General features: G+C 39.8%; 1 protein-coding gene across 1 annotated transcript in view; it reads right to left on the minus strand.

The window, feature by feature from the left end:
• The window catches only part of COL12A1 (collagen type XII alpha 1 chain), a 134,461-nt gene extending 111,443 nt beyond the window's left edge, over positions 1 to 23,018 (minus strand). Inside the window, exons 1-11 of the mRNA XM_084826903.1 lie at positions 22,908 to 23,018; positions 21,358 to 21,501; positions 20,111 to 20,167; positions 18,709 to 18,972; positions 18,393 to 18,557; positions 15,381 to 15,554; positions 14,460 to 14,750; positions 11,694 to 12,296; positions 8,192 to 8,464; positions 6,322 to 6,594; positions 4,021 to 4,293 (exon numbers count right to left, since the gene is read on the minus strand). Of these exons, the coding sequence (XP_084683029.1) occupies positions 4,021 to 4,293; positions 6,322 to 6,594; positions 8,192 to 8,464; positions 11,694 to 12,296; positions 14,460 to 14,750; positions 15,381 to 15,554; positions 18,393 to 18,557; positions 18,709 to 18,972; positions 20,111 to 20,167; positions 21,358 to 21,501; positions 22,908 to 22,971 (2,581 nt within the window). The 5' untranslated portion in view covers positions 22,972 to 23,018. The remainder of the gene's footprint in view (positions 1 to 4,020; positions 4,294 to 6,321; positions 6,595 to 8,191; positions 8,465 to 11,693; positions 12,297 to 14,459; positions 14,751 to 15,380; positions 15,555 to 18,392; positions 18,558 to 18,708; positions 18,973 to 20,110; positions 20,168 to 21,357; positions 21,502 to 22,907) is intronic.
• Between the last annotated feature and the right edge of the window lie 2,492 nt (positions 23,019 to 25,510).

Consider the following 25,510-nt stretch of genomic DNA (forward strand, 5'->3'; position numbering starts at 1 on the left):
AACTATTTTTGTTTTAAAATCCAACCATGTTCAATGCAATAACACGTTTAACATAGCAAGTAGTTTGGCCCTACAATTTCTTCAGTTCATATATACAATTTTGTTCTGTCAACAACAAGAGCCCATTAATTTCCAATGTTTTAAAAAGAGGGCAGCCAAGTGTGTGTTTTTAAAGTGAAGCAAGCATGCCAATGTCCGCATCCAGAAACAAAGCTCAGCCCTTGTGGTGCAGATAAGGTAGCTGGATTCACAGAAATGCTTGGCAAGAATATAGCAAACAGAGATTCAAGCCAAGGCTCAAAGGCCTTCCCCTGTATATTTCCAAAATTAACAGCACAATCCTATGCATGTTTAGTCAGAAATAGAGTCTGTTGAGTTCATGGGGATTACTCCCAGGAAAGAGAGTATAGGACTGCAGCCTAAATGACAAAAGATCTTTTACTGTGGCTGCTTTTTCATATTTCATAATAGCCAGAGATATAGGTGTTCCTGAGGAATAAGCACATCTGCGCTGAGATTTGAGAAAGGGCAGCCTTCCTGCCCCACTTCATAAATGGTACCCCTGCTGACTGTGCATATCTCTTACTCATAACTCTAGAACTTAATGGAAACTTTTTCCATTTAACTACATCACTACTCACTTAAGTTATTTGTCATGAATATGTGTTTTAAAAATTGTCCCCTTGTGACAATGCCTCTCATTCTTACTTATATTCTCAAAGTATTTTCTGCTTTCTGCCTCTTGTTCTTTCAAGCGTATCTTATAATTTCATTCTGTTACACACAATCAGCCATCAGATCTTTCATCCCACCCACAGAAGTCAGCTTGTTTGAAGAGTATTCAGGGTGGGTTGGAGAGAGAACGTGTCCCATGTCTGTGCTGCTAAATTGTAATCATGACCAGTCTAAAATGCTGCCTTGCCTCCTCTGGTAGTCTACTTGTCATTTTTTGTACACAGAGTTCTATACATTTTTTTCTCATAAAACAGTCTGGGAGCAAAAGTTTCTCAAGAGCTCCAAAAATTCATCTTACAGCATGTTTGCAAAGCTCTCTTATCCAGCTGAAGAATGAACACATTCCACAGGATGAACATTTTAAAAAATATGCATAGAAATTACACAAATCGTCACCTCTGCCACTGAAAGAGACAGACTGGATTTCCAAGTTATGGGACATTTTGGTAAGTTAACACAACACATCTAAGTTAAGCATAAAATATGAGAAAATGATAATTTTATGGCAAGCTGTTTGGGCCTTGGTCATACCCTTGGTGCCTGACCAAACAAGCATCATAGGTTATGTAGGAGGAGTAATTATGTATGCCTTATCTTTAAAACTGAATCATTATGTTAAGCAAAGGCATAGAACATGATACAGTTGGTGTAGATGGGAAAGGAGGGTTTTGAACAGGAAATCTTTCTATTATTGTACATATTAAAAAAGCTGAACATGTAATGAAAAGAAATTCAGTATTTGGTGAATAAATGATTAGAGCGTAGTTCTTGCTTTAGTGTACCCTGGTTGGGATCCAAATGGCTATGTGCAAGCTAACATAGGCATGATGTGGAGGTGGGCATCAGCTCCCCTTCCAGTAGCAGCCCCCTGCCCTCCCTAAAAAGCTGTCACTGAGGTAAGGGATCTTCCAGCACAAAAATCCATGAGATAAAAAAAGAGCTGCTGCCAGAAAAGACAATCAGAAACTCCCTACCCCCCAGCCCATGCATCATGCATGGAACTGTTTTGTGAAAGCGCACAGGCCTCTTTGGATCCCAGCATATGACCTAAACAAATAGATTTATTCACTAAATTATTTGATGCAGCGCTAAACCTCAGTGAAGCACCCCAGTTATTACTGGCATGTGTTCATTTGTTTTTTTAATTTTATTGGGTTGGGAACTTTTAAGGTAAGTATTTCAGGTTGCTCTAAATCCCTACAACAAGGTGTATGCCTTGAGTTCTCGATGGCAGTTCCTGCTTCTCTGTGTTCCTGTCACAGGCTGCCCTTAGGAGCATGTCTCCATAGCTCTTGATCTGATAAAGTGGGAGTATAAGAAACAGTCCTCTGTAAATATGAACATAATATGAAGTAGGGAAATTGGGCATGCAGACTGAAACTGCCATTTTACACATCTGCAATGCAGACAAATGGGTTGAGGAGGCTAATTTGTAAAGGACAAGTAAGGTTCTCCTAAAAATAGTGTGTGCAAATGCTGCCCTTAGTTGTCTGCACCTGTGGTGTGCCTGGCACTGTCATACCATGGACTTCCCATTCCAAAACGTATCCATTGAAAAAGGAGCAATGTGGCACGAGACGAGTAAGTACCAGAAGCAATGCAGACATGCACACCATGATGGTACCAGCCATCAAACCCACATGACCTCCAGGTAGGAAATCATGTCTTGTGTGAAGTGGCTTCCTTTGATGCAGGGCACTCTGAAAGGAATAGGGATATTGAGAGGGGCAGAATATTGCACATGATCTCTGACTGAATGAAGATGTGCATTTGTGTAAATGCCTGCAGACAGGCAGGAGTTATTACAGGACCCTGCTGTAGTAAACCACTTCTCTTGACACAGGCCACATGCACACAAGTAGAAAGATGCATTTAGAAAGGACATTGCAAACAAAGCCTTCCTGGATATCTCTGTGCTGATTTGAATTATAGCAAACAAACATTGAAATTATCGTTATAATAATGAATCTATGGCTCACTTCTGAACTAAATAGCTGACATAGCTCAGTATTTTTTTCATCCTGACATGGTGAATGTATCAGTGTTCTATCTGGCATTGTTACTATAAATAGCACCAAGAACATTGTAACGGAGTAGTCACATCCCGTGTGATAAGCCACACTATAATGATTTGCATATGTAGGTAAGCACTGTACCTCTGGAACTTCCACACCTCTCAGAAAAGTGGGGCAAGCATAACAATATAAACACATAAAGCTGCTCCTGGCAGTGGTTCTCCAAGATTACAGGCAGAAGTCTTCCTCAGTCCTACTACATGGGATCTCTCTTAAAAAAAATACCAGGGATTGATTCTAGGGGCCTTATGTATACAGTACATATCGTCTATCACTTAGCTATGATCCCTTCCCCAAAGGTGCGCCCCCACTTCTCTCTCAAGCATGATCTTGTCTCAGTAATAGATCTGAGACCTCTTCACACCCAATTCAAGAACCATGTCCCCAGACAGCTAAAGGATAAGGCTGTCCAACCTCAGTGGTGTCTTTCAGCCAAATGTCTACATTGATGGTGATATGAAGGGATGCACAGAAGCCACAGAAACTGGCTGTAGAAGAAATATTCCCAAGTCTTCCAGTGACTAATCCAAAAAGGCATCATGCCACAGAGTTTAAATGAAATAAAACTTAGTGAGATTATCCCTTCTTTCCTTTTGCTGGATATTAAACTTGGGTACCCTGTGTACTACTTTAGCATTATTGCTGCAGTTTAGGACCTGGTTTGCACAAAATGCAAACCCATGGTTTATTTAACCTGTGGATTGTTGAATTCTGGGTTGTTGTGATGTGGAAACCCAGCCACACTAACAAACACGGTTTGTTAACCACAAACAACCCAGAAAGAGAACCCATGGTTTGTTGCTGTGTTTTGAACTCTGGGTTGTTTAACATGTAAACCTAGAACCATAGGTTGTTCATTGGTTGTTTCTCCAGGCTACAGAGATGGCAGACATGAGTGATCAAAAAGACTTGCTGCTCTACATGCCAGTACTACCACAAAGGTATTTGGGATACTGGGAGAAAGCTGGCCAAAGAGGGGGGAAACAAAGAACCCAGGGATTAAGAAAACAAACCACAGTTTGTTCCATCTTCTGCCAGAGAAACCCTGGGTATGGCAACAAACCATGAGTTAACAATGGGTTAAATAAACCATAGGTTAGTATTATGTGTGAAGCAGGTCTAATTCTTGGCTACCAAGCAAGAAGGGGATGTGTATCCACAAATATATCTTCAGTTATAACAGTAATTTGTGAAATCCAGCCATTTTTACCTTCAAGAGTGTCCCCTTGTCCAGAAAGAGCATCCCCTGCTCCAGATGCATAAAGGGCAGTCACAGATAAATCATATCTCGTTCCTGGCTCCAAGTCTCTGAGAACTGTAGTGGTGGTATCTCCTCTTAGAGTTGCTTCTTTAGTTTCACCTCCTGTCACTGGGGTATACGTTACAAGATATCGCTGTACTTTGCCAGGTGCTGAACTCCAAGATAGTTTCAATGAGGATGTTGTAGCATCGGAAACTTTCAAGTCTCTTGGTCTTCCCAGAACTGCATATGATAAAAGCATACACAGAAAGTTCTTGAAATAGGAGTTTGATATCTTTAAGTCTACTGTGAAATATGTGTGATGTAAGTACTTAAGCATGACACAATTCACATTTGGAAATGTAAGCAACTGACACAGGATAGTATTTAAATATGGATGACCAAACCAGGAGAACAAACTAAAGTAGCTTGACTGCTGGAAACTGTCATTTTAGAAACAGAAGAAGGAACGACAGGTGCTCTTTTTGGAGGAGATGGCCCTTGGAATGAAATATAAGAGATACAGAGAAATATTATGTCTGATGATAAATGCACCACTAGACAAAGGACTTGGGTGAGGCTTTGCTGCACTGGTAAGGGTACCTAGATACAGTGGTGAGAAAAAGTTTGTAAACTGTAATGGGAATTATGGAAATTCCATAGTTGTACCATGATAACCTTCATGAATCAAAACCAGTCCTTTTCTAAATATCCAATAGGGTTTATATTAACCAATTACACATGAGATAAAACAATGGATAAATTAGGCAAATAATGAGTACTAGACAATGTATAAATAAGGCAAATAATGAATACTTAAGAGTCAGGGTATGTGCAAAAGTAAGTGAACCCCTGGTTGTAACAGCTGAATTAAAGGGAATAATTAGAATAAGGCATTTAAGTAATTAGGTAGATCTTCAGGGGTGAGTTTGGGAGGCCTCACCATATAAAAGGATCAGAATCTTTGTGAGTTTGGTCTTCACCATATGGTTCTGTGGAAACACGTCATGCCACGATCAAAAGACATCTCTGAGGACCTCAGGAAAGCAGTTATTGCTGCTCATCAGTCTAGAAAGGGTTACAAAACCATTTCTAAGGATTGGGGCCTCCACCAGTCCACCATCAGACAGATAGTCTGCAAATGGAGAAGATCCAAGACCACAGCCACTCTACCCAGGAGCAGTCATCCTACCAAAATCTCTCCAAGAACAAACCAGCACATCATCCACGAGGTCAAAAAGACCCCCAGAGGAACATCCAAGTATCTTCAGGCCACTCTTGCCTTGGCTAATGTGAGCATTCATGACTTAATGATCAGAAAAAGACTGAACAAGAATGGTGTTCATAGGAAAGTAGCCAGGAAGAAGCCACTGCTCTCTAAAAAGTATATTGCTGCCTGTCTGAAGTTTACTAAAGATCACATAGATGATCTCCAAGACTTCTGGAACAATGTTCTCTGGACAGATGAGTCAAAGGTAGAATTTTCAAGCCATCTGTCCATGAGCTGAAGCTGAGCTGAAAGTGGGTCATGCAACAAGACAATGATCAAACATACAAGCAGATCTACAAAAGAATGGCTGCAGAAGAAGGAATTCCATGTTTTAGAATGGCCGTCAAAGTCTGGACCTAAATCCTATTGAAAGGTTGTGGCAGGACCTGAAGCAAGCTGTTCATACAAGGAAGCCCTCAAATGTCACTGAGTTGAAGTAGTTCTGTGAGGAAGAATGGGCCAAAATTCCTCAAAACTGATGTGAGAGACTGACCAAATGTTACAGGAAATGCTTACTTGAAGTCATTGCAACTCAAGGGGGTGCCACCAGGTACTGAATCTAAAGGTTCACATACTTTTTTGTACATGGGTATTGAATGTTGAATCAGTTGTGGATAAATAAATGTTGAAAAAGCATCATGTTTGAGTGTCATTTGTTTAATGAGGTTATCTATTGTTCTTTTTCTAGGATTATGATCTAGTAACATTTTAGGTTGGAAATATGTGACAACCCTAAGGGGTTCACAAACTTTTTCTTGCCACTGTACCTCTGTTCTTCAATGTAGGTTTGTCAGACTTGGGCCTAGTCCACACACTGACGTTTTTACATGTAAAGGTGTAATGTATGCATGTTGCCAAAACATGCACCAGTACGTGCATTAGGATGTCAGCTGAGTTTGCTATGCTTCCCATCATGTTCAAACATGCTGTCAACACATCTTTGCTGCTGTGTCCTACATGAAAATGCCCTTAATCCAACAAGCATTATATTGTGTGCCTACCTTCTTCAGTTTTTCCATGGCCGTTCAGTGCATTTCCAGACCCAGACTGGTACTCAGCAGTAACAGAAACTTCATATCTTGTATCGGGCTTCAGAGTATGTAGTGTTGTTGCTCTTTCATTTGCTGAGACAGTTATTTCTCTTTTCTCCCCACCAGTAACTGGCCTATATGCAATTCTATATCTGAGAACATTCCCTGGAGCTGGTGACCATCCTATTTTAAAACTATCGGTTGTTTCATCAGTTACTCTTAAGTTTCGTGGCGATCCCCTGACTATAAAAGAAGTAAACAAATCACAAATGCAAGCCATTTTATTTTATTTATCTTATAGGAAAAAACCCTAAAATCTTAAGTAGTTTGGCTTGTCACCCAAACCTCTGCAGGAGCACTTCCCCCTATATCAACCTTCCCCATGCCATAAAGTAATCAGGGGAGCCTCTTCTCCAAGTACTGTTGCTGCATTATATGACAACAATCATATTCTCTGTTTTGCACCCCAATTGTGGAACATCCTCCCCATAGAGGTGTGACTGGCACCAACATGGTACTCTTTTTGTGCCAAGCCAAAGCCTATTTGCCCAGGCATTTAAAGTTGGTTGATATGAGTTGTCTTTTTTCTGTATTTGCTACCCTTGATTGTTATATTTTAATGTTTGATGTTTGATTGTTTTATTATATTACATGGCATTTTAATTATATTTTGCATACCACTTTGGTAACTGTAGATGAAGGGTGATTTATACATACTCTAAATAAATAAATAAATAAATAAATAAATAGTTATACTTTTTACCAAAATGCACAGTCTAGAAATATTGTTTCCTGACATTCATTTGAGGTGTTATCCCATCTAACTGAAAATAGTGGAATAACGCCCTACTTTATACAGTGATAGTACTGCAGATGGGGACAATGAGGGACATTGTGTGTATAAGACTTCATAGCACTTTAAAAATCTAAATCAAGTAATAAGAGGTAAGCATAGTCTAACCAAAGTGTCTATATGCAGGATATATAAATGACATTAGAGGGGAAAGTGGATGTCTCTTAAAATTTGACAGTCCATTTAAAATGCTGAAGAAATGACTTAATTTGCTAGATGGGTGTCATTTTTAAATGATCCTTCAGAGTCACACCACCTTGGGAATGTCAAGATGGATTACAATCCAAGGATGTTTAAACCAGAAAGCCACCTATGAAGGGAAGTACACTATATACTACATATCTCTAGAATAAGCAAGGAAGTGAATCCAAGAAATTCTAATCAACTATATTAAACCTTGCTTATTTGAATTGTAAAGATGTACTGCAACTCTCTACTTTACAAACAGTCTAAACTACAATTAGTTATCTTTTATGTGTTTTATATATTTGGACAAGAATTTTTCCTTCAAAGAATCAATGGATTGGATCTAGACTTAGTCATGCTTACAGTAGACCCACTGAAATCAAGTTAGTCATGACTAACTTAAGTCCCATTGATTTCAATGGGCCAACTCTAAGCATAACTAAATCTGGCTCCTATCCACTCTCTTCAACTCAGAACCTAAAGGATATCCAATCTGTATTGCTGCAGTTCCATCTCTTGTCCAGAATGCAATGGAAGAGGTTAGTGCCATTTTTTCATTTACCAGTACTAGATCTTTCATTGTGGGTTCTGATTCCTCAATCACAGTCTCTCTAGACAGCTGTTATTTGAACACAGTATGGCTTGATGGATATGTAACCACAGCAAGCTGGTTGCTGCCAAAACCTGGACCCACGGGTGGGGGGGGGGGTCAGTAATCACATCACCATAGTAACACATGTATCTGGCCTCTATCTTTGTTTTCAGGAAGAAGGAACAGAAGTGAAGCAATAGGAATAATACCTTCTAAAGTTGTTTCTTCCCCATCCAAGGGAGGCCCATCACCATCTTCATATTCTGCAATCACACTGATGGCATATGTGGTTTTCGGTAGTAAATTAGTAAGAACTGTGTTAGTAACTGGAGCTGGTACAGAAACAATGAATTCCTCTCCACCAATAGCCACTTTATACTTGACAAGGTAAGACAAAACATCAGCTCCTGCTGGAGACCAGCTAACTTTGAAACTGTAAGAATCCACTTCTGAAAATTCCAGATTACTTGCAGGTAAGTAAGCTGTTGAAAATAAAAATCTGGTGAGCAAATCACGGGTTGATAAAACTTTTGTAAATTCCAAAAGTATGTGCAGAAAACAACTGGCTGCTGTACTGATGGTCTTGCTTACCAGACTATCTAAAGCCCAAATGAAAGCATGTATCTGAGTAATCTTACAATTACAAAGATCAGAAATTCCAACTATTTCCATCTTTCTGGCTTTCCATGACAAAAACTGCTGATTCTACAGATTTGAAAACTTAAGTTGCATAGTCTAGCTGGGAACATCCTCTTCTATGCTTCAGAAAAACTGAATAATAACATCAGTATATCCCCACTTACAGCTATGCAACCCTACCAATACTGGGAAACTATGTAAAGGCTAAAGCTAACATGGTTTTTATTCTTTCATCCATCCACAAAAAGGAGCCAAGAAATGGAGATGACTCAAAGAACAATCACAATCTCTCTCTTGTTTTGACATTGTTACACTGGCTTTGTTAAAATAAAATGAATTCCCCAAAACCACTACCACTAGACTATTAATCATTAGTGGGAGAATGGGTTATTTAAAAGGCATAAATTAGTCAAATTATCAGATAGTGGAAGATCTGGAGAATATGCCTGTTATGAAAGGCTTAGAGGACACAGCAGTCAAGAAACTAGACAAGAACTTTATTATCTGTCTCAACAGGCAACTCCTGACTCCACCCAGATAGAACTAAATCTAGTGCCATCTAGTGACTAAACCATATAAGGAGGCTTTCCACACAATGCCCCATTCATGGAACAGGTACTTCACACATAAAAAATGCCTTGTCTAAGCTAATCTACATGAAGTTGATGGGGAAAATCTGCACTGATTGGAACACCAGACAACATATAGAGGATGCATTTAATAAACAACCATCCCATAAGTGGGATTTGGAAACAATTCCTTCACTTGTTTTCCATACAGCAAGAAAGGGTAATATTGTAAGGGTCAGTGAGAGACACAGAAAGTTGTGCTAAAACAAAAAATCCCGTCTACCAATCGTGCAATAATGGTGGCAGCCATGTTTGTTGTTCATGTGTCTGCTTCATTCTCATATATATGAATGAGGTATAACTGTCTAATTTGATTGGAGGAGCTATAAATCAGAAAGCCCCTAGGTCAAATCTTGCCTCTGCTGTGAACATAGTGGGCAGCCTTAGGTGAGTCACTCCCTCTCATGTCTCAGTTCCACATCTGTAATATGGGGATAATAATAGTAACCTACCATACAGAGATGTTGCAAGTCTTACAACAAGAGAATGTACATGAAGCACTATAAAAACTCTAAAATGATATATAAAGTATTGTTGCTGCTGCTGTTATATCCAAGATATGTAATGGTAATGGATTATGCTACTGGGTAGATTTGCTATATTTAGGGTGCAATCCTATGCATATTTAGACAAAAAAAAAAGTCCTACAAGATTTATGTAACTTTTTGGTGTCTAAATATGCGTAACATTGTGCCAGTAATTTGCATGATTAATTTTGGTGTAAACTTCTGAGATATATATATATTTAAAGAAACCACAACTGTATGTTCAATCTGCTGGTCAGTGGAAAACCCTGCCCTGACCCTTTCTGGTTTGTAAACCAAAATCTGACCATACATTTTCCAGGCTCTCTTCAACTGCAAGAAGTAGAAACAATCTATATTTGTTTACTAATTTAAATCTAGAATTCAAACAACATTGAAGATACTGGTACTGCATTAGAAACCATTAGCTACATCCCATGGAATATATCCTTGCAAGTTCTTACATCACAATGGACACAATTTCTCTTCCATACCTTTCCCAGAGAATTCGGCTTAGATGCTAACTGACCCTCCATCAGTGGGACCATCCCCTCGGCAGGGTTCCACTCACAGAACACTCCCATCCATGACTTTAACTGATCCCCCCTTCTCCCTGCAGCTCCTTGTGCCCCTTGAAAATTTGTTCTGAAGGGCTATGGGACCCTTCAGAATAGTATAGGAGGGGCTGCAGGGGAAGAGGGAACTGGGAAAAATTGCCTTTCCCCTCTTCCACTGGTAAAATCTTCTACTGGATTATGGACCCATCTGTGAATGGAAGAGCCCCTCCATTCACAGGTATCTAGCCAGAATCCAAACCATTTAGTCTGCAATAATGCTTCTTATCCCTTCAGACAACTGTCTGAGATAGGTTAGGATGGGGCAGATGTCCCCTCCACTGTAGAGAGGAAGTCCATGAGTGAGAGGGCTATCCACCCTGGAGACCCTATTTACACCTGCATAAAGCTCCATGGGCATAAATATACCACCAGTAGTTTTCCTACTGATGGTGGGCCCCAGAGCAGGTCATTCCACGGGCAGGACGGAGCTGGCTTTGGATCTGCTGTTCTTTTCAGAGGAGCTCAGCCTGAGCCCCTCAGCTACACCAGCCTGAGGCTGGTATAGCTAATTTCCTCCCCACTGCTTGCAATGGGAGGGATTATTTATAAAAAGGTCCGCACGGCCGAAAACTCTAGCAAAGTCCCGCCGCAGCACACACACACACACACACACACACACACACACACAGTCCATCCTGACCAGCACGAAGCAGTTGAGGAGCCTCTGTTTCACTCCCCTTCTGCTGATACAATTTAGGATTGCTCTGCCAGATTTTATCTTCCACAGGTATGTGTGCTACTTAGGACAATTCAGGTAAAATCAATGGAGGCACTAACAATAGGCACAATCCTGTCCAAATTAAGCACTTTTAAACTGAATTGTTTTCAAGGGTATAGTGTAGTGTATACTTGAACTTTCCCATTGAAACCAACAAGATCTAACAGGGCTTAACGCTGATTGAATTGTGGCCATTATACAAAACATTGTATCAAGTATATATTTTAAAGGGCCAAGCTACAACTTAAACAAAAAAACCAACAACACTAAACAGGTTTCTCTATTAATTTTCTCCCTTTCCATGCTTATTTAACTAATTAATTAATTAAGTTTAATTTTGGATCCAGATATTTTCAAGTGATAAAATGTCTATGTTGCAAACCATGTTATAGACTTCAGTATCAAAACTAACTTGTAATATCTTTTCAGCTTTTAGTTTTATAAAAATATTATTTGTCCCTCTTGTACTATAAGTGTGGTCAGTACCCTATAAGTAGTAGTATATAATATAGCTAGTAACATTTGGCCCAGACCCTTTCATGGACATTTTCCACATGCATTTCTACATGGCAAAGGCTACTTACATTTCCTCTTAATCTTTTGAAGTTCCTGTTCAATTCGTAGGCAGACAGACTGTGTGAGCTCGAAGGATATTCTTTGAAAAGCATCAAAGTCTTCCACTGTATACACATGAGTTTCTGTCGGTGGTGTAGCAATTGCTTCCAATTCTGTCCGTACTGCATCCTTAACACCAACTGCAAATATCTCTACATCTGAGTTCCTCAGTTTTATAGCTGGATCTTTAAAAGCATCTGATGATTTCCCGTCAGTAATAAGAATCATGACTCTTGGGACATTCACTCTTGCACCTTTGCTTGTAACAAATACTTTTTCTCTTACATAGGTCATTGCTTTGCCTGTGTTTGTAGATCCACCTCTGTATGGGAAAGTGTTAATAGCCTGAATTATGTCTTCAATTCTGTTGTATTTGTTCAAAGTAAACTCTGTATGAGGATCCCTGCTGTACTGGACAAGGCTGATTTGAACTTTGTTAGGTGAAATCTCAAAGCTTTTAACTAACACTTCCAAAAATGCTCTTACTTTAACAAAATTGGCAATGCCAATACTGTAGGAACCATCAACCAGAAGCACAATATCAGCTTTTACATCCACACCTTGTGAGCATTCTGTAAAAAGAAAGAATATTTAGCATTTATACATTTTTTTAAAAAATTGTGAATTGCCCAGAGAGCTTCAGCTATTGGGCAGTATAGAAATGAATTTAAAAAAAAAACAAACAAAAAAAACAACTCTTTAGATTGTTCAGAACATTTCACATCATCATGATCAGCATCACCCTCATATTGCAGGGGGTGTCGGCACTAAGAGATAGTGCCTATCGAGTTCACGAGGGAGGCAAGTTTGACCCAGCAATTCATGCTTAGTCATCATGCTACATTAGCTCTGATATCTCCTACTAAATGGGCAGTCATAATGTTTTTGTATTTCTGAAAACAGCAAATGTGCTCTTCTAATGAAAAAAAAATTGTTAGCAAAAACAAATTCCTCCGTACTTGTCTAACGAGCAGACTTTATCATCTGTTCCACCATTGTTGCAAGCTGGATACTGATAGACAAGACTCCAAAATTCTGGAACCTCCTCTCTGAAGAGGTGCGGAGAGCCACCACTTTGATGGCGTTTCAGACAGAGTGCACGATGTTCTTCTTTCTCCAGGCTTTTGACTGAGAATTCTGATTTTTGTGGCTATTCACATGCTGCTGCTAGTCTTGCACTATACACATACACACACACACACACCCCATGTAAAAGATGTGCAATTCAAAAATGGGATATAAATTGTTGTTGTTGATAGTACCTAAGAACATAAGAGCCTTGTTGGAATAGGCCAAGTGTCCATGCACAGCATCCTGTTTTCAACAGTGGCCAACAAGAATTGGCCAGCCAGATGTATCAAGGAAATACACAGTCGATCAAGGACATCAAGAATTCCTTCTTCCACATTCTTTGTGCCCCAGGAAGTGATTCAGTGGCATACAGCCTCTAATGGTTCTATTTAGCTATCATGGCTAAGAACCATGGGTGTACAATCCTAAACATGTCTACTCAGAAGTAAGTCCCATTGATTGTAATGGGACTTACTCCTAGGTAAATGCAGCCTGATAGACTTATCCTTTATTAATTTGTCTATTCCCTTTTTAAACCAGTGGCCATCATCAGATCTTGCAGTAGTGAATTCCAAAGTTCATTATGCAATGTGTGAAGATGTACTTTCTTTTCCCTGTCCTGAATCTACTACCAATCTGTTTCTTTGAATGACCATTAGTTCTAGTGTTGTAACTTCTAATGTTATTAATAGAAAAACTGCCCTCATTTCCTAAGCTTAATGGATGGATACTCACATGTGTCCACCAGTCCTGCTACATAATGTATGATATAGCTATATGATTTGTGGGATCCCCCCTTTTTTCAGGGGGAAGGATCATGCAATCTTTCAGTGCGTATGGCCTCCTCACATGTGATTGTGAGGGGGCTGGCATCATCATCAATATTATTATTAGGCAAATTTATAACAGATCACACAACTATTTAAAATCTTAATTTAAATAATCCTATAAAATACACACAATACAATGACCATATTAAAGACATCTTCATATTAAGAAAAAAAAGAGTTCTTCGTCCCCCTTCATTCTACTAATTTAAAAAAATCTATTAAAATGGCTACATTTCTAGATAGTTGTTAATCTGGTGTCTTCCTTCTGCAATCCATATTAATTTGTCAGTTTAGGCATCCATACTGCATTCCTCAGCTTATGTATCCGTTCTACTGCTGGAATACATTCTTCATCGGGATACATATGAATGAACACGTGGCACACACTTTATTGGCTGTTGCTATCATGTATTGTAAAAGATTTGCAGTGCAATCTTTTGTCTACTCAGAAGTAAGTCCTACTGAGTTTAGTGGGACTCACTCCTAGTAAATATGTATAGGATTTCATTTGTGTCTCTAATGCTATACCCTAGAGCTTTTCTATTGGCTTATCTAAAAGTCATAGCTAAAAAGAATGACAGTTAGGAATTAACATCGTCTTTTACTTTAATTAGCTTTTCCCAGTAGCAGAGCTTTCCATAACCTGATGCCTCCAGATGTTTTAGATTTCAACTCCCATCAGTCCCACCAGCATGACCAATGGTCAGAAATGCTGGGAGCTGTTGTCCAAAAGATCTAAAGGGCACCAGGTTGGAGAAGGCTGCAGCAGCATTTTGCTTTTATATAATTCAACCATCAACATGCAATAGTTCATTTCACCAGCCAATGACTTACCCACTTGAACTTTTACTGGCTGTGTTTTTTCCATTATAGTCACTGGTTCACTAGCAGTCAGTTCTTTCATTGCGTACACATTAATTTGGTATTCTGTGTCCGAAGAAAGATCTTTTACATTGAGAGCAGTAGTCTGAGGTCCTACGCTCAGTGAATGTTGTTTGGCACCAGCTATCATTGGAATGAGGTCCACCTTGTACCCAGTTATTTCACTAGGAGAAGGATACCAAGTGACTCTAATTGATCTTGATGAGACTTGTGTAGCTACAAGGTTTGAAGGAGGTTCTATAGCTGAAAAATTAAACACAAAAAATTGGTTATAAATATGCTTTCCAAGAGCAAAGAGATCAGCATCTAATGTTTAGAACAGATGTAGCTGCATACCCAAGCAAGAGTTTTTAGCTGTGTTTCTCTAACAGCAGCCCCCACCGCCCAGCTCACAGAGCAAACCACATTCCTAATTAAGTGAAGTTCCAAAATAGTTCACAGTGTGGCATGAGGGTCTGCTATTCCAACAAACAATAGGTCACCTCCAAAATATTCCTGCTTGGTATGCACAAGCCTTTGGGTACAACGAAGGTAGCTTTTGCATCCCAGCCAGAAATAACTTAGGAATGTGGGAAGCTTCCTTATGCCAGGGTAAAACTATTAGTCCATGTAGCACAGTATTGTCTACTCTCAGCAGTAGTGGCTCTCCAGGGTCTTCAGCAGAGGTCTTCCATATCACCTGCTACCTGAGCCTTTTTAACTGGAGAGGCTACCTATGGACTGAGACTGGAAAGCTTTGCATGCAAAGCATGCACTCTACCACTGAGCTGTAGTCCTTTCTAAAAACTTCCTTCCTAAAAACTAGTGTCCTCACTATGGTTAGATGAATATCTATACAAGGATGAAGTTAGTTATTGTGAAGCTTTTTCTCACCTTCATCTCCACTGACCAGCTCACCCAATTGTTCATCAACACCTGAGCAAACTTGCGAGACTATTTCATTCTGTATATCCACAATGCCATCAAAGTTGGCCACATTAAAAACATGCTTCAGTGAGGGCTGAGATGCAATTAATTTCAGCTCTTTGGCATCTGCAGCTTTGATTCCTAAAAAAAGAAAAAAAGAAAAAATATGTGAGCATGTTTATCAATGATCCACCAATGCTGCAGACAGCCACGGTTATACTTGTGGGTTTCTATATGCCCATTGCGGGTGGCGATCAGAAGCCTCCCAATGAGCACCAATGGACACTGAGGCAGGGATGTTTCTGAAGGGAGGCACACCTGGCTTAGTTTTTCACCTCTGCTTTCCCGTATCAGGTTGTGTATAGTGAGGGTCTTCAGAGTGAAACCACAAAATGCCAGTCACGTCTGTGACAGAACTTTTAAAAAGTCATGCTGAATCCGACCAAAAGCCTATCTAGTCCAGCATTCTGTTCCCACAGTAGCCAACTAAATGCCTGTGGGAAGAGAACAAGCAGGACATCAGTGCAATAGCAGCCTCCTGCTCAGACTCCCTAGTAACTGGTATTGAGAGGCATATTGCCTCTGATACTGGAGGTAGCACATAGCCATCAGGACTAGTAGCCACTGATAGCCCTGTCCTCCATGAATTTGTCTAATCCCCCTTTAAAGCCGTCCAGGTTGGTGGGCATCTCTACATCATGTGGTGGTGAATTCTATAGTTTAACTATGCACAGTATGAAAAAGTACTCCCATTTATCTGTCTTGAATCTCCTACCAGTTCACTGGATGACCCCAGGTTCTAGTATTAGAGGGAAGGGGAAAAACATATCCCCCTTTGCTGTACCTTTTCCAGCTCTACAATATCCATTTTGAGTTGCAGTGACCAACCAAAACTGTACACAGTATTCCAAGTGGGGTCACACCATAGATCTGTATAAAGGCATTACATTATCGGCAGTTTTATGCACGATTCCTTTCCTAATGATCCCCAACGTGGAATTTGCTTCTTCCACAGCAGCTCCACACTGAGTCAATGTTTTCATTGAGCTATCCACCACAACCCCAAGATAATTTTCCTGGTTACTGCCACCTCAGACCCCATGAAAGTATACATTAAGTTAGCCTCTTTTTTTGCCCACACCTCTTTTCTCAGTCTGCCTGCGGCCTGTCTACATGGGAGGTTTTCTCTGATGCTGCTGTGACTTAAAGTCATTAGGGACACATAACATTGTGACCACTCTACAGCCACTCCAGAATTTACCTGTGGGAAAATAGCATTTTTGCAGAGTACCTTTACTCTATTGTTTTTCTTTAATTCAGCTCCCCTGAGGTTCAGCTGCTGTGTGCCCATCCTTCTACTTTACATTTGGTATGATTGGGGCATTCCTAGGTGTGTGTGTTTCATCTGGCTGTGCCTCAGTAACCTAGGTAACTAGAATAACTAGCCTGCCTTTCCAACACATCAAAAGTGCTAGAGTGCTCTTTCAAGCCTTCAGAATCCCACTGCACTTCCTTTTTGCCAGTGGGAGTAATTAGCCTCCGTGATTATGCACTTCTGTGATGTTTGCATTACTTAGCTTCTGTGATGTGTAAAGTCACTTCTCTGATGTCACATAACTTCACTTCTCTGTGATACTTGCAGTAAGGTCTTAAGGGCACATGCCTTTATGCACATAAGGATTTAATCACAGTAGTGATCTACCCTGGTCTCAGGATCACAGGACCAGAAAAGCCTATCATTGCGAGCAGGGAGAAATGCCCAAAGAAGGAGAAAGGGGGGCTGGAAGCTGTAACTCTGCAACAGTTTGCTGGAATGGGATGAAATGGAGGGGGTGCTCTCATAGGGAGCCTTCAGATGCTGCACTGGAGAATCAGGGGTTTTGGCTTCTTCATGCAAAACTGCACACACTGGGGAAAAGGGGAGGAGGAATAACTCTGCAACAGTTTGCTAGAATGGGGTGAACTGGGGGGGTGCTCTCACAGGGAACCTTTAGATGCTGCACTGGAGAACTGAGGATTTTGGCTTCTTCATGCAAAAGTGTGCACATTGGGGGAAAGCGGGAGGAGCTCTAACTCTGTGACAGTTTGCTGGAATAGAATTGTGAATTACTTACTCTCCATTCATAATAATATAGTAGCAGGGAGGAGCTTGGACAGGGGCAAGGCAACAGGCCTCTCTCATTGGGTGAGCAGCCCCTGCCAGGTTGATAACATTCAGTTCTACTCCCCACATCCAACCTGGAAGTATGTTCCTTTCAAGCAATGTGTGACCCATGAAAACTAGATTTTAAACAGTACACTCGGCTACAGTGCACTCGGCTTTTCTTGCTTCATATGACCCTGACAGACCAAAGCCGATTCCATGAAAATCCAGATAATACTCAAACACACTTCTCATTCTGTTGTTGTGAAACTCACCCACTAGTTGCTGATTCATGCTGTGAAGGGATTTGTTCACCACACTACTCTAATATCAGAGCAGGATGTGGGTGTCAATATACAGACACATTGCTAGATATGGTGTGCCTCTCTCTCACACACAGGCATTCAGCAGTGTATTGCATCCCCATTATGATAGATCTGCATGGTGGATCAGGATGTAGGTATATAAGTGCAACTGTAGAGAACTGAGCCTGTTTGCATCCAGAGCAGTCATTTCAATCCTATTTACTCAGCTAGTGAATACAGAGTGCTGATTAAAGCAGTGGTTTAAGATATTGTACTTTTGTCTATGGATACGTTTTTGAGATATTAAGAGACATACACACCCCAAAGCTAATTTGGTGGCAGTATTTTCATCTCCATAATTCAACATTATAACAGAGTAGGGTGCAGTTGCCCAAATGTTGGCAATGAACTAGAAAAGTAAATCTAATCGCAATTGGGGGGCAGGGGTGTTGGATTTCCCCCAATGCAAGCAAAATACATGGCTTTTGAATCTTCTCCTTGATAACAATTACTGCATAAAGTTCAACATACCCAAAGAAAATACTTCCACTCCTATGCCACGTAGTTCTCTTGCAGGAATTTCTACTTCGTCTTGAGACTTTCCATCCGTAATGACAATTGCCACTTTAGGAAAGCCTTTTCTTGCTCCAGCAGGCTCGATGAATGTATTCTTAATCAGATAATCTATAGCTTCTCCTAAAATGTATGAAATGGATTGTGATTTTCTTACCCATGAATGTTTCAGGGTTAAATCAAATTCAAAATTGTAAAAAACAGCAAAGAAAAATGACAGACACTTCATAATCATTCATGTTTTCTACATTATCAAACAGCTAAAAGTCCATACCTGTCATTGTATTGCCTCCTTTGTATGGTATTATTTTTATTGCCTCAATAAGATCTCTCTTTTGGAAATACTGATTTAAGTTGAACTCAGTCCTTGTATCAGAACTGTACTGGACTATTCCAACTCTGGTCTTTTCTTCTCCAATATCAAAAGCCGATACAAGGGTAACAATGAAGTCCAATATATAGTTAAAGTTATTTCTGCCCACACTCCAAGAGCCATCCACAAGAAAAACTAGATCTGTAACAGCACTAATGGAACATCCTGGAATAAATTTTTTATAGAATTATAGCTATTTAGCAGAGCAATTAATTATCATTTACAAACACACACAGTTTATATAGGATTGGTTCTAGAGTAGCCTTCTGCAAAAGGGCTGATGATTCTGCAGAGGCTCATGCTTATTTATTTATTTCATTGATATCCCACCTTTCTTCTATTGTGGAACTCAAAGAGGCTATATGCGGTTTCCAAGTGGTCTCCCTTCAAGCACTGACCAGACCCAGACCTGCTTAGCTTCAGCAAGATGGCTGCCTCATGTGCCTTCAGACCATGCCCTAGGACCATTCTCTTACTTATGGAAGGGAAAGGGAGGTGATTTTCACTGGTTTCCCCCAGATTCCTGCAGCCAGTCCCGCTGTTCCAAAGGGTGCTCCAATTATCTGAGGTAGACATTCAGGGGGCAGCAGGGGGAATTGGTGAAAATTGCCGCCCTTCTGTGAGCAGGAGGTTCCACTCACAGGATCTCTGAAACTGACTCATAATGTAAATATGTGTCTCTCACTGCAGGGGCAAGATACGCCTAAACACAATTTATTTGTTGATACTTTATATTTGGAATCAAGTTCCTGTTATTTTGGAGGTACCATAAGGAGTTCTCTGAATCAAAACTAAAATGGTTGGAAAGCCTCCTGAATAACCAGGCTGATCAGTTTGTCCATAGCCAGGAGTTAGGCAGATCAAATGGGGGGGGGAGGGGAGCATGTTTTAAGGTCCCTAGAAGATGGGAAAGAAATAAAAAGCTGGCCTTCTTGGCTACCAGAACTAGCAATCAAATCAAGGAGTGATACACTCAAGGCTCTGTATTGGGATGGGATGAAACAAGACACTCTAGAACTCTGCCAGGTAAAGATATATGCTGAAGGACAAGAAAGAATTTACACATCTTTGGGAAGCTGGTTGCACAGGTTTAGAAAAGGTTGCCTTACACTTTTAACATCTTTGTGGGTAACACATGGCCTGTGAGCCCCAACCACCACTGCTGAATTTGCTGCTGCAGTGTCAGCCACAAAAACATAACACTTTTGCAAAGAAACAAGGCATGTTTGGAGCCTACTGACCCTCAGAAGTTGCCCACTCCTGTTTTAAAATATGTCACTGGTGTAATGGCATGATTACTTACTCTGCAACTGAACTTCTTCAATCCTTTCTTCCGTTGTTATTAAGCCACCTGTTTGAACTGGAACAGCAGAGAAGAAGGGATTAATAGAAAACCAAGAAGTATCCATTATCACATGGGTGCAGAACCTCTTTCAGGGCCAAGTTCCTTCTCAAAGAAGCTCTCACGGGCCGCATTCCAGTGGTGGGTGGGGCCAAAGGCAAAAGGAATGGGGCCAAAAATACCAAACATACCAAAATATTCTTGTTTAAAGCCATTACTGCTAGTATCTCAACTTTAGGAGATGCATTTCAACCTTTTAGGAAGGGGGGGAGTGCATCACATGATCAGTGATTGAGGGAAAGGGAGGGGACACGGGAAGGGGGCATGACCTTCTGGGGAACCCTGGGGGGCAACAGTACCAAAAGGGATCAGAAAAAACAGCTGTAAAGTTGGAAACCAAAATCAAAAAAAAGGAACAGCTGCACCAGTTGAATTCCCAACACATTTCGACATGGGTCTTTAACAAGGGAAAAACTCTTAGAGACTTTTCTGGAGGATTCCCTCTCCCTTGGAAGAAGTCAGGGAGAGGGAATCCTCCAGAAAAGTCTCTAAGAATTTTTCCCTTGATAAAGACCAGTGTCAAAACACGTTGGGAATTCAATTGGTGCAGCTGTTCCTTTTTTTTTATTTTGATACCTTGGGGGGGGCAGATTTGGTCCTGGGTCTGAGGTTTTGCACCTCTGCCTTATCAGAACGTAAGGATGGATTTCACAGGACTACTTTCTCCTTGCTACAAGGTATATTTGCAGTCATCTTGTGGTGGGAAATGAGCTTGCAAAAAGGGCCAAGACAGATTTTGACTTCTGCACTGCTTCATACCAAGCAATTCTCTGCCAAATCATGCATGCATGTGGAGAGAAAGCCTTTCAAAGTCATAGGAAGGGTAAATTCAGACAACGCAGCGATGACCCCATTTGTGTGATGAGCTCATTGCAATAATAATTTTCCTAAGGTGGAGATCTACTGCCTTCAGGTTTTTGAAAGAGTGTAGTGGGAAAAGAAACTTTTAGTGGATGCTTCAGGCTATCCTTATGGAATTTATCTGGGTTTTTCACTATTTCCAGTATATTCATAATCTCTACTGATACAATGAATAAAACATGTGCCAAACCCTACAGGGTAAAAACCAGAGTCCTATAAATTCGAAACATCTATTTGGTGCTGCCCCTCTGTCCCAAGTTAAATCTAGATTAATTATGTGAACTTACTTGTCAATTGTCCAGAGACAGATATACTCTCTTCTCTGTCATCATACGAATTTATTGTTACAACATATTCAGTATCAGGTGTGAGGTCTGTTAATAACGTTTGGGTAGCGCTATGTGCTAGGGTAAATTCTCTAGTAGGTCCATCTGCAATTCAACATATGGGGAACAATTTCACAGAGCAGAATTTCTAAATCTTATAGTAGTAATTTACCATTCAAAACAGTAAAAAGAATTTGGGTCTATACCATGAAAGAAACGTGGAAACCTCATAGTCATTTGCTTTTCTGTAACAGCTAATCCAGCAGAAGGTAGCTGAACTACTCTGGTGTTAGAGTGTGACCGTGTGGCCAAAGCTACCATGGATCCCCTGACTACCGCTGCTCTGCTGTCACAGAGGAATTGGCCATCCTAGGGCTAAGCAGCTAAGTGCTAAGAAGGACTAGGGAGGCCTTAAAGTCATGAATGACATTTTAAAAGTAAACAGCAACTATATTGCCTACAGAGTCCTATTCAATGACAACTTCCTGATGCCAGTGGTCAAGCATTCCTAGAACCTTGTAATGAACTGTCATTGGCCACAGGGATGGGGAGAAAGAGACTTGGCCCTGTGCCTCCATGTGTGTGCCCATGCACATTATTTCTTTTTGAATTTGGAAAGAAAATAGGCTGTGCAAGATTAACTAATACCTGTGTCTTACACAGCAAATCTTATCTTATACCAGTGGTAAAAAAAAAAAAAATTTGCATTCCATCTACTGACTGGTTTGTTGTTACTAGTAACATAGACATGAATTGGAGCAGCTGGGATTTGGGAATTATTCATATGCATACAGAACAAGATCATATACACTTTCGGGAAAATTACAAAATAGTAGGAGATAGAATATATTAAAGAGAGGGAAAGGAAAAAAAGCTCCAAATGCTTCTCACAATGCTACAAGTCACAACAGGTAACTGTGTGTGTACTACTAGGAATTCTGAACTCCTTGCTACACAACTGCTGCAATCCTTTAAGGCTGTAATCCCATATGCATTCACCTGGGAGTAAGTTCCATTGAACTCAATGTGCCAGTTTGCATGTCACAGTGGCAAAGCTTGGGTTAATTAACCCATGATTTGCCAGGATGCATGCCTACTAATGATAGGTTAGCTCTGGGTTGATTGATCCATAAACAACTCCGACTGTCCACGTTCACACATCACACAACAACCTATGAACGGGGCATTTGTAGGGTGTTTTCAAACTGGAAATGGCTCACATGCAGTACACATGCTCCATATGTCCCCAGCAAATGATGGGTTAACTAACCCAAAATTTGCCACTATTACAGGCAAACTGGGTCAATAGGCTAACTTCTGAATAGACATGTATAGGATTGCACTGTAATTTACCAGATGCAATTTAAGCCAAATTAAAGATATCCTTGTTATTTATTTTCATGCTGTATTTGGGCATATGCCCCACCAAAAATCAGTTAGGAAAAAATAATGCAATTGAACAAGACTGCATTATTTTGATTTAAAACACACACACACACACACACACTTACCAGCTGCAGGGGTCACTGTTATCCTGTAACCTTCTATTGTATCAGATGGCCTCATCCATGACATTTGAACAGTATGTTCATCTATAATTTTAAAATTCAAGTCTGACGGTGGATTGACTGCAAAAGATTTATACCAAGCAATAATATGTTTAAATGAGGAATAAATTAATTTCATATTAATTTTTAAAATATGTTAAGCAAAGCTTGCTAAAATATGTCTTTGCATAAATTTGTTTCCAACACATATAAAGATATGTTGTTGGCAAAGGGAAGATACAAGCTGATGGAATATGACAAAACACATCAAAGAGAATACGCATTACAGAGGACAGCACAGAACATTTGTTTCTTGAATTGCCAAGTCATTCAAGAATGGCCAGCAAAATCAAGCACAATAGAAAACACATTTGGATACATGTACAATGAGTTCACAGATAATAACCACATATGCAAACATTTCACATAACAATTAAAAGAATGTTTTGAACATGCTGGGTGCAATTCGTAAACGCATGCCAAATCACAACCTGCTGACAACACCATGAGATCATTTGACAATAACTCAACACCCCTTTCAATAAGACATCAAAGAATTGGTCAATCTTTTTTAAGATGGCCTCTGCCCATTTGTATATCAATAAATCTTTTCTTTAAATAAAGGCTTGGCAGAGAAAAAGAGAAATATGTATTTTGAAAATGCAGTTACAGTTTGAGTGGTTCAGTGCTCAATTTATATTATACATATTATATATGTGGGTGTGTTCTTGGAGCTTAAACCATTACTTCCAAAAAGCCCCAAAGTGGCTTTTGTATATGCTTACAGATAAAATTGGGAATGAAGGGGTTAACAAATTATAAAATAATTTTCTGTCACATTTGAACGACTATGTGGAACTTTAAAAAAAAACACACACACACACCAAGCTTTCTAGCTGTTTACACCATTTTGCTATACCATTCTTGAGGTGTAAACTATCATTATCATGTTCCTTTTGCAGCAGGTGTACCCATACTAAGGAATGGCATTTTAGCACAAAATGCCAGTATGGTGTTTACACAACAATGGTTAATTATGGAAAGACAACATCAAGGTATATTTATAGACATTTGTTTACAGAATGCATAGGGGAAAGAACAAGGAAGAGGGCATCAGTGATCTGAACAAATGGCTGCAAATAAATTTGTGGGAGCTAGTGAGAAAATGAACTGAACAGTACAGAAAAGAATAGTTTACATACGCTATCTTGCAGCATCATGCATATGTATATATATAAATATATATATATGAAAAGTCCATTTTTTTCTGTTGATTCCCACAATGGACAAAAGTCTCCATGTACAAGGATCATCGCACAAAGACGTTTCATAAAAATATTTTATAATGATATTCTCATGTTAAACTGTTCATGCTGAGTCATGCGATATTTTACTGATTCACTGTCAGTGCATGGTAGGTATACTATAACCATTTAAACAGGTTTAACAAAGGCAAATGAGATTCAGCCATACTTTCCTTAATACTTCAGATTGTTTGGCAAGCATTGTGGATGAGCCATATCTTGTGGTTTTCTTGGAAGATGTCCATCTTTCCTTAATTTAGTCTTGTTTAAAAAATACAACTTACTTAATAGTGGGCCTCTGAGAAATCGATAACAGAACATTAACTGCTTCCTGAGTGATAATACACTCACCACTTACACTGCTAAAGTTCTGTTGACTTCAAAGGCACTACATCAGCGTGCATTGCAAATGATTCACTCCCTAAAATGTATATAAAGGTTTGATACAACTGTTAAGTGGGAAACTTGAGGACTTCAATAAATATTGCATGTCTTTTCATGTATGGTCATTTCCAATGAAAATAGGATAATATGGCTTTGTGCTGTTGCTACAATAGATATAGTAGTACTAGAATAAATGTTATTTTCTTTCCTATTGTCCATACACAGGCAGTGATATTAGAATATTAATGTGCATGCATAATTGACTCTTCATTCTACTTAAGGCAGTCATTCTTCCACAGTAAAAATGTAAGCAAATATGTAGTATCAAATCCATGCAATAGATGTTAATAATAGAACACATCAACATTTTAAAGAATACCATTATAAAATATTGTTTCCAAAGCAATGGCTCAGGACAAATTTAATGCAAAGGCAGAGACAACTGACCTGAGCATGCTCTTTAAAAAAAAAATCAGTACATGGGAAAAAAAATAGCACCACCAACCTTGACGGTAAATTGACCTGAAGCAGCAGAGGCCTTAGGCTGTAACTGCTGAAGGACAGCAGCAGCCCACCTTGATGAGATCCAAATGACCGGATTCCAGATAAACTGAAAAAACTAACTGTGGGGAAAAGTCTTTAACATTTTAAAGGACTGTAGTCTGCTTTATGAAAGCTGAGATTCAGCATGTAGCATTTCTTCTTAATATAGTGTGAACGTCACTTTTAACTCACATATCAGATTATCTGTAACAACGTCAACGCACAACTCCCATTTTTCCATAGCAGCCCATAGTAAATGTATCTGTGGCTGGTAAGAGTGACTAGATCCATGGACACAACCAACAACAGCCTCATCCTACAGCCTGTGCTTACCTG

This window comes from Heloderma suspectum, chromosome 1 (genome assembly GCF_057233095.1).
Source record: "Heloderma suspectum isolate Gila_16-S chromosome 1, 16-S_ref, whole genome shotgun sequence".
In the NCBI taxonomy this organism is placed as follows: domain Eukaryota; kingdom Metazoa; phylum Chordata; class Lepidosauria; order Squamata; family Helodermatidae; genus Heloderma; species Heloderma suspectum.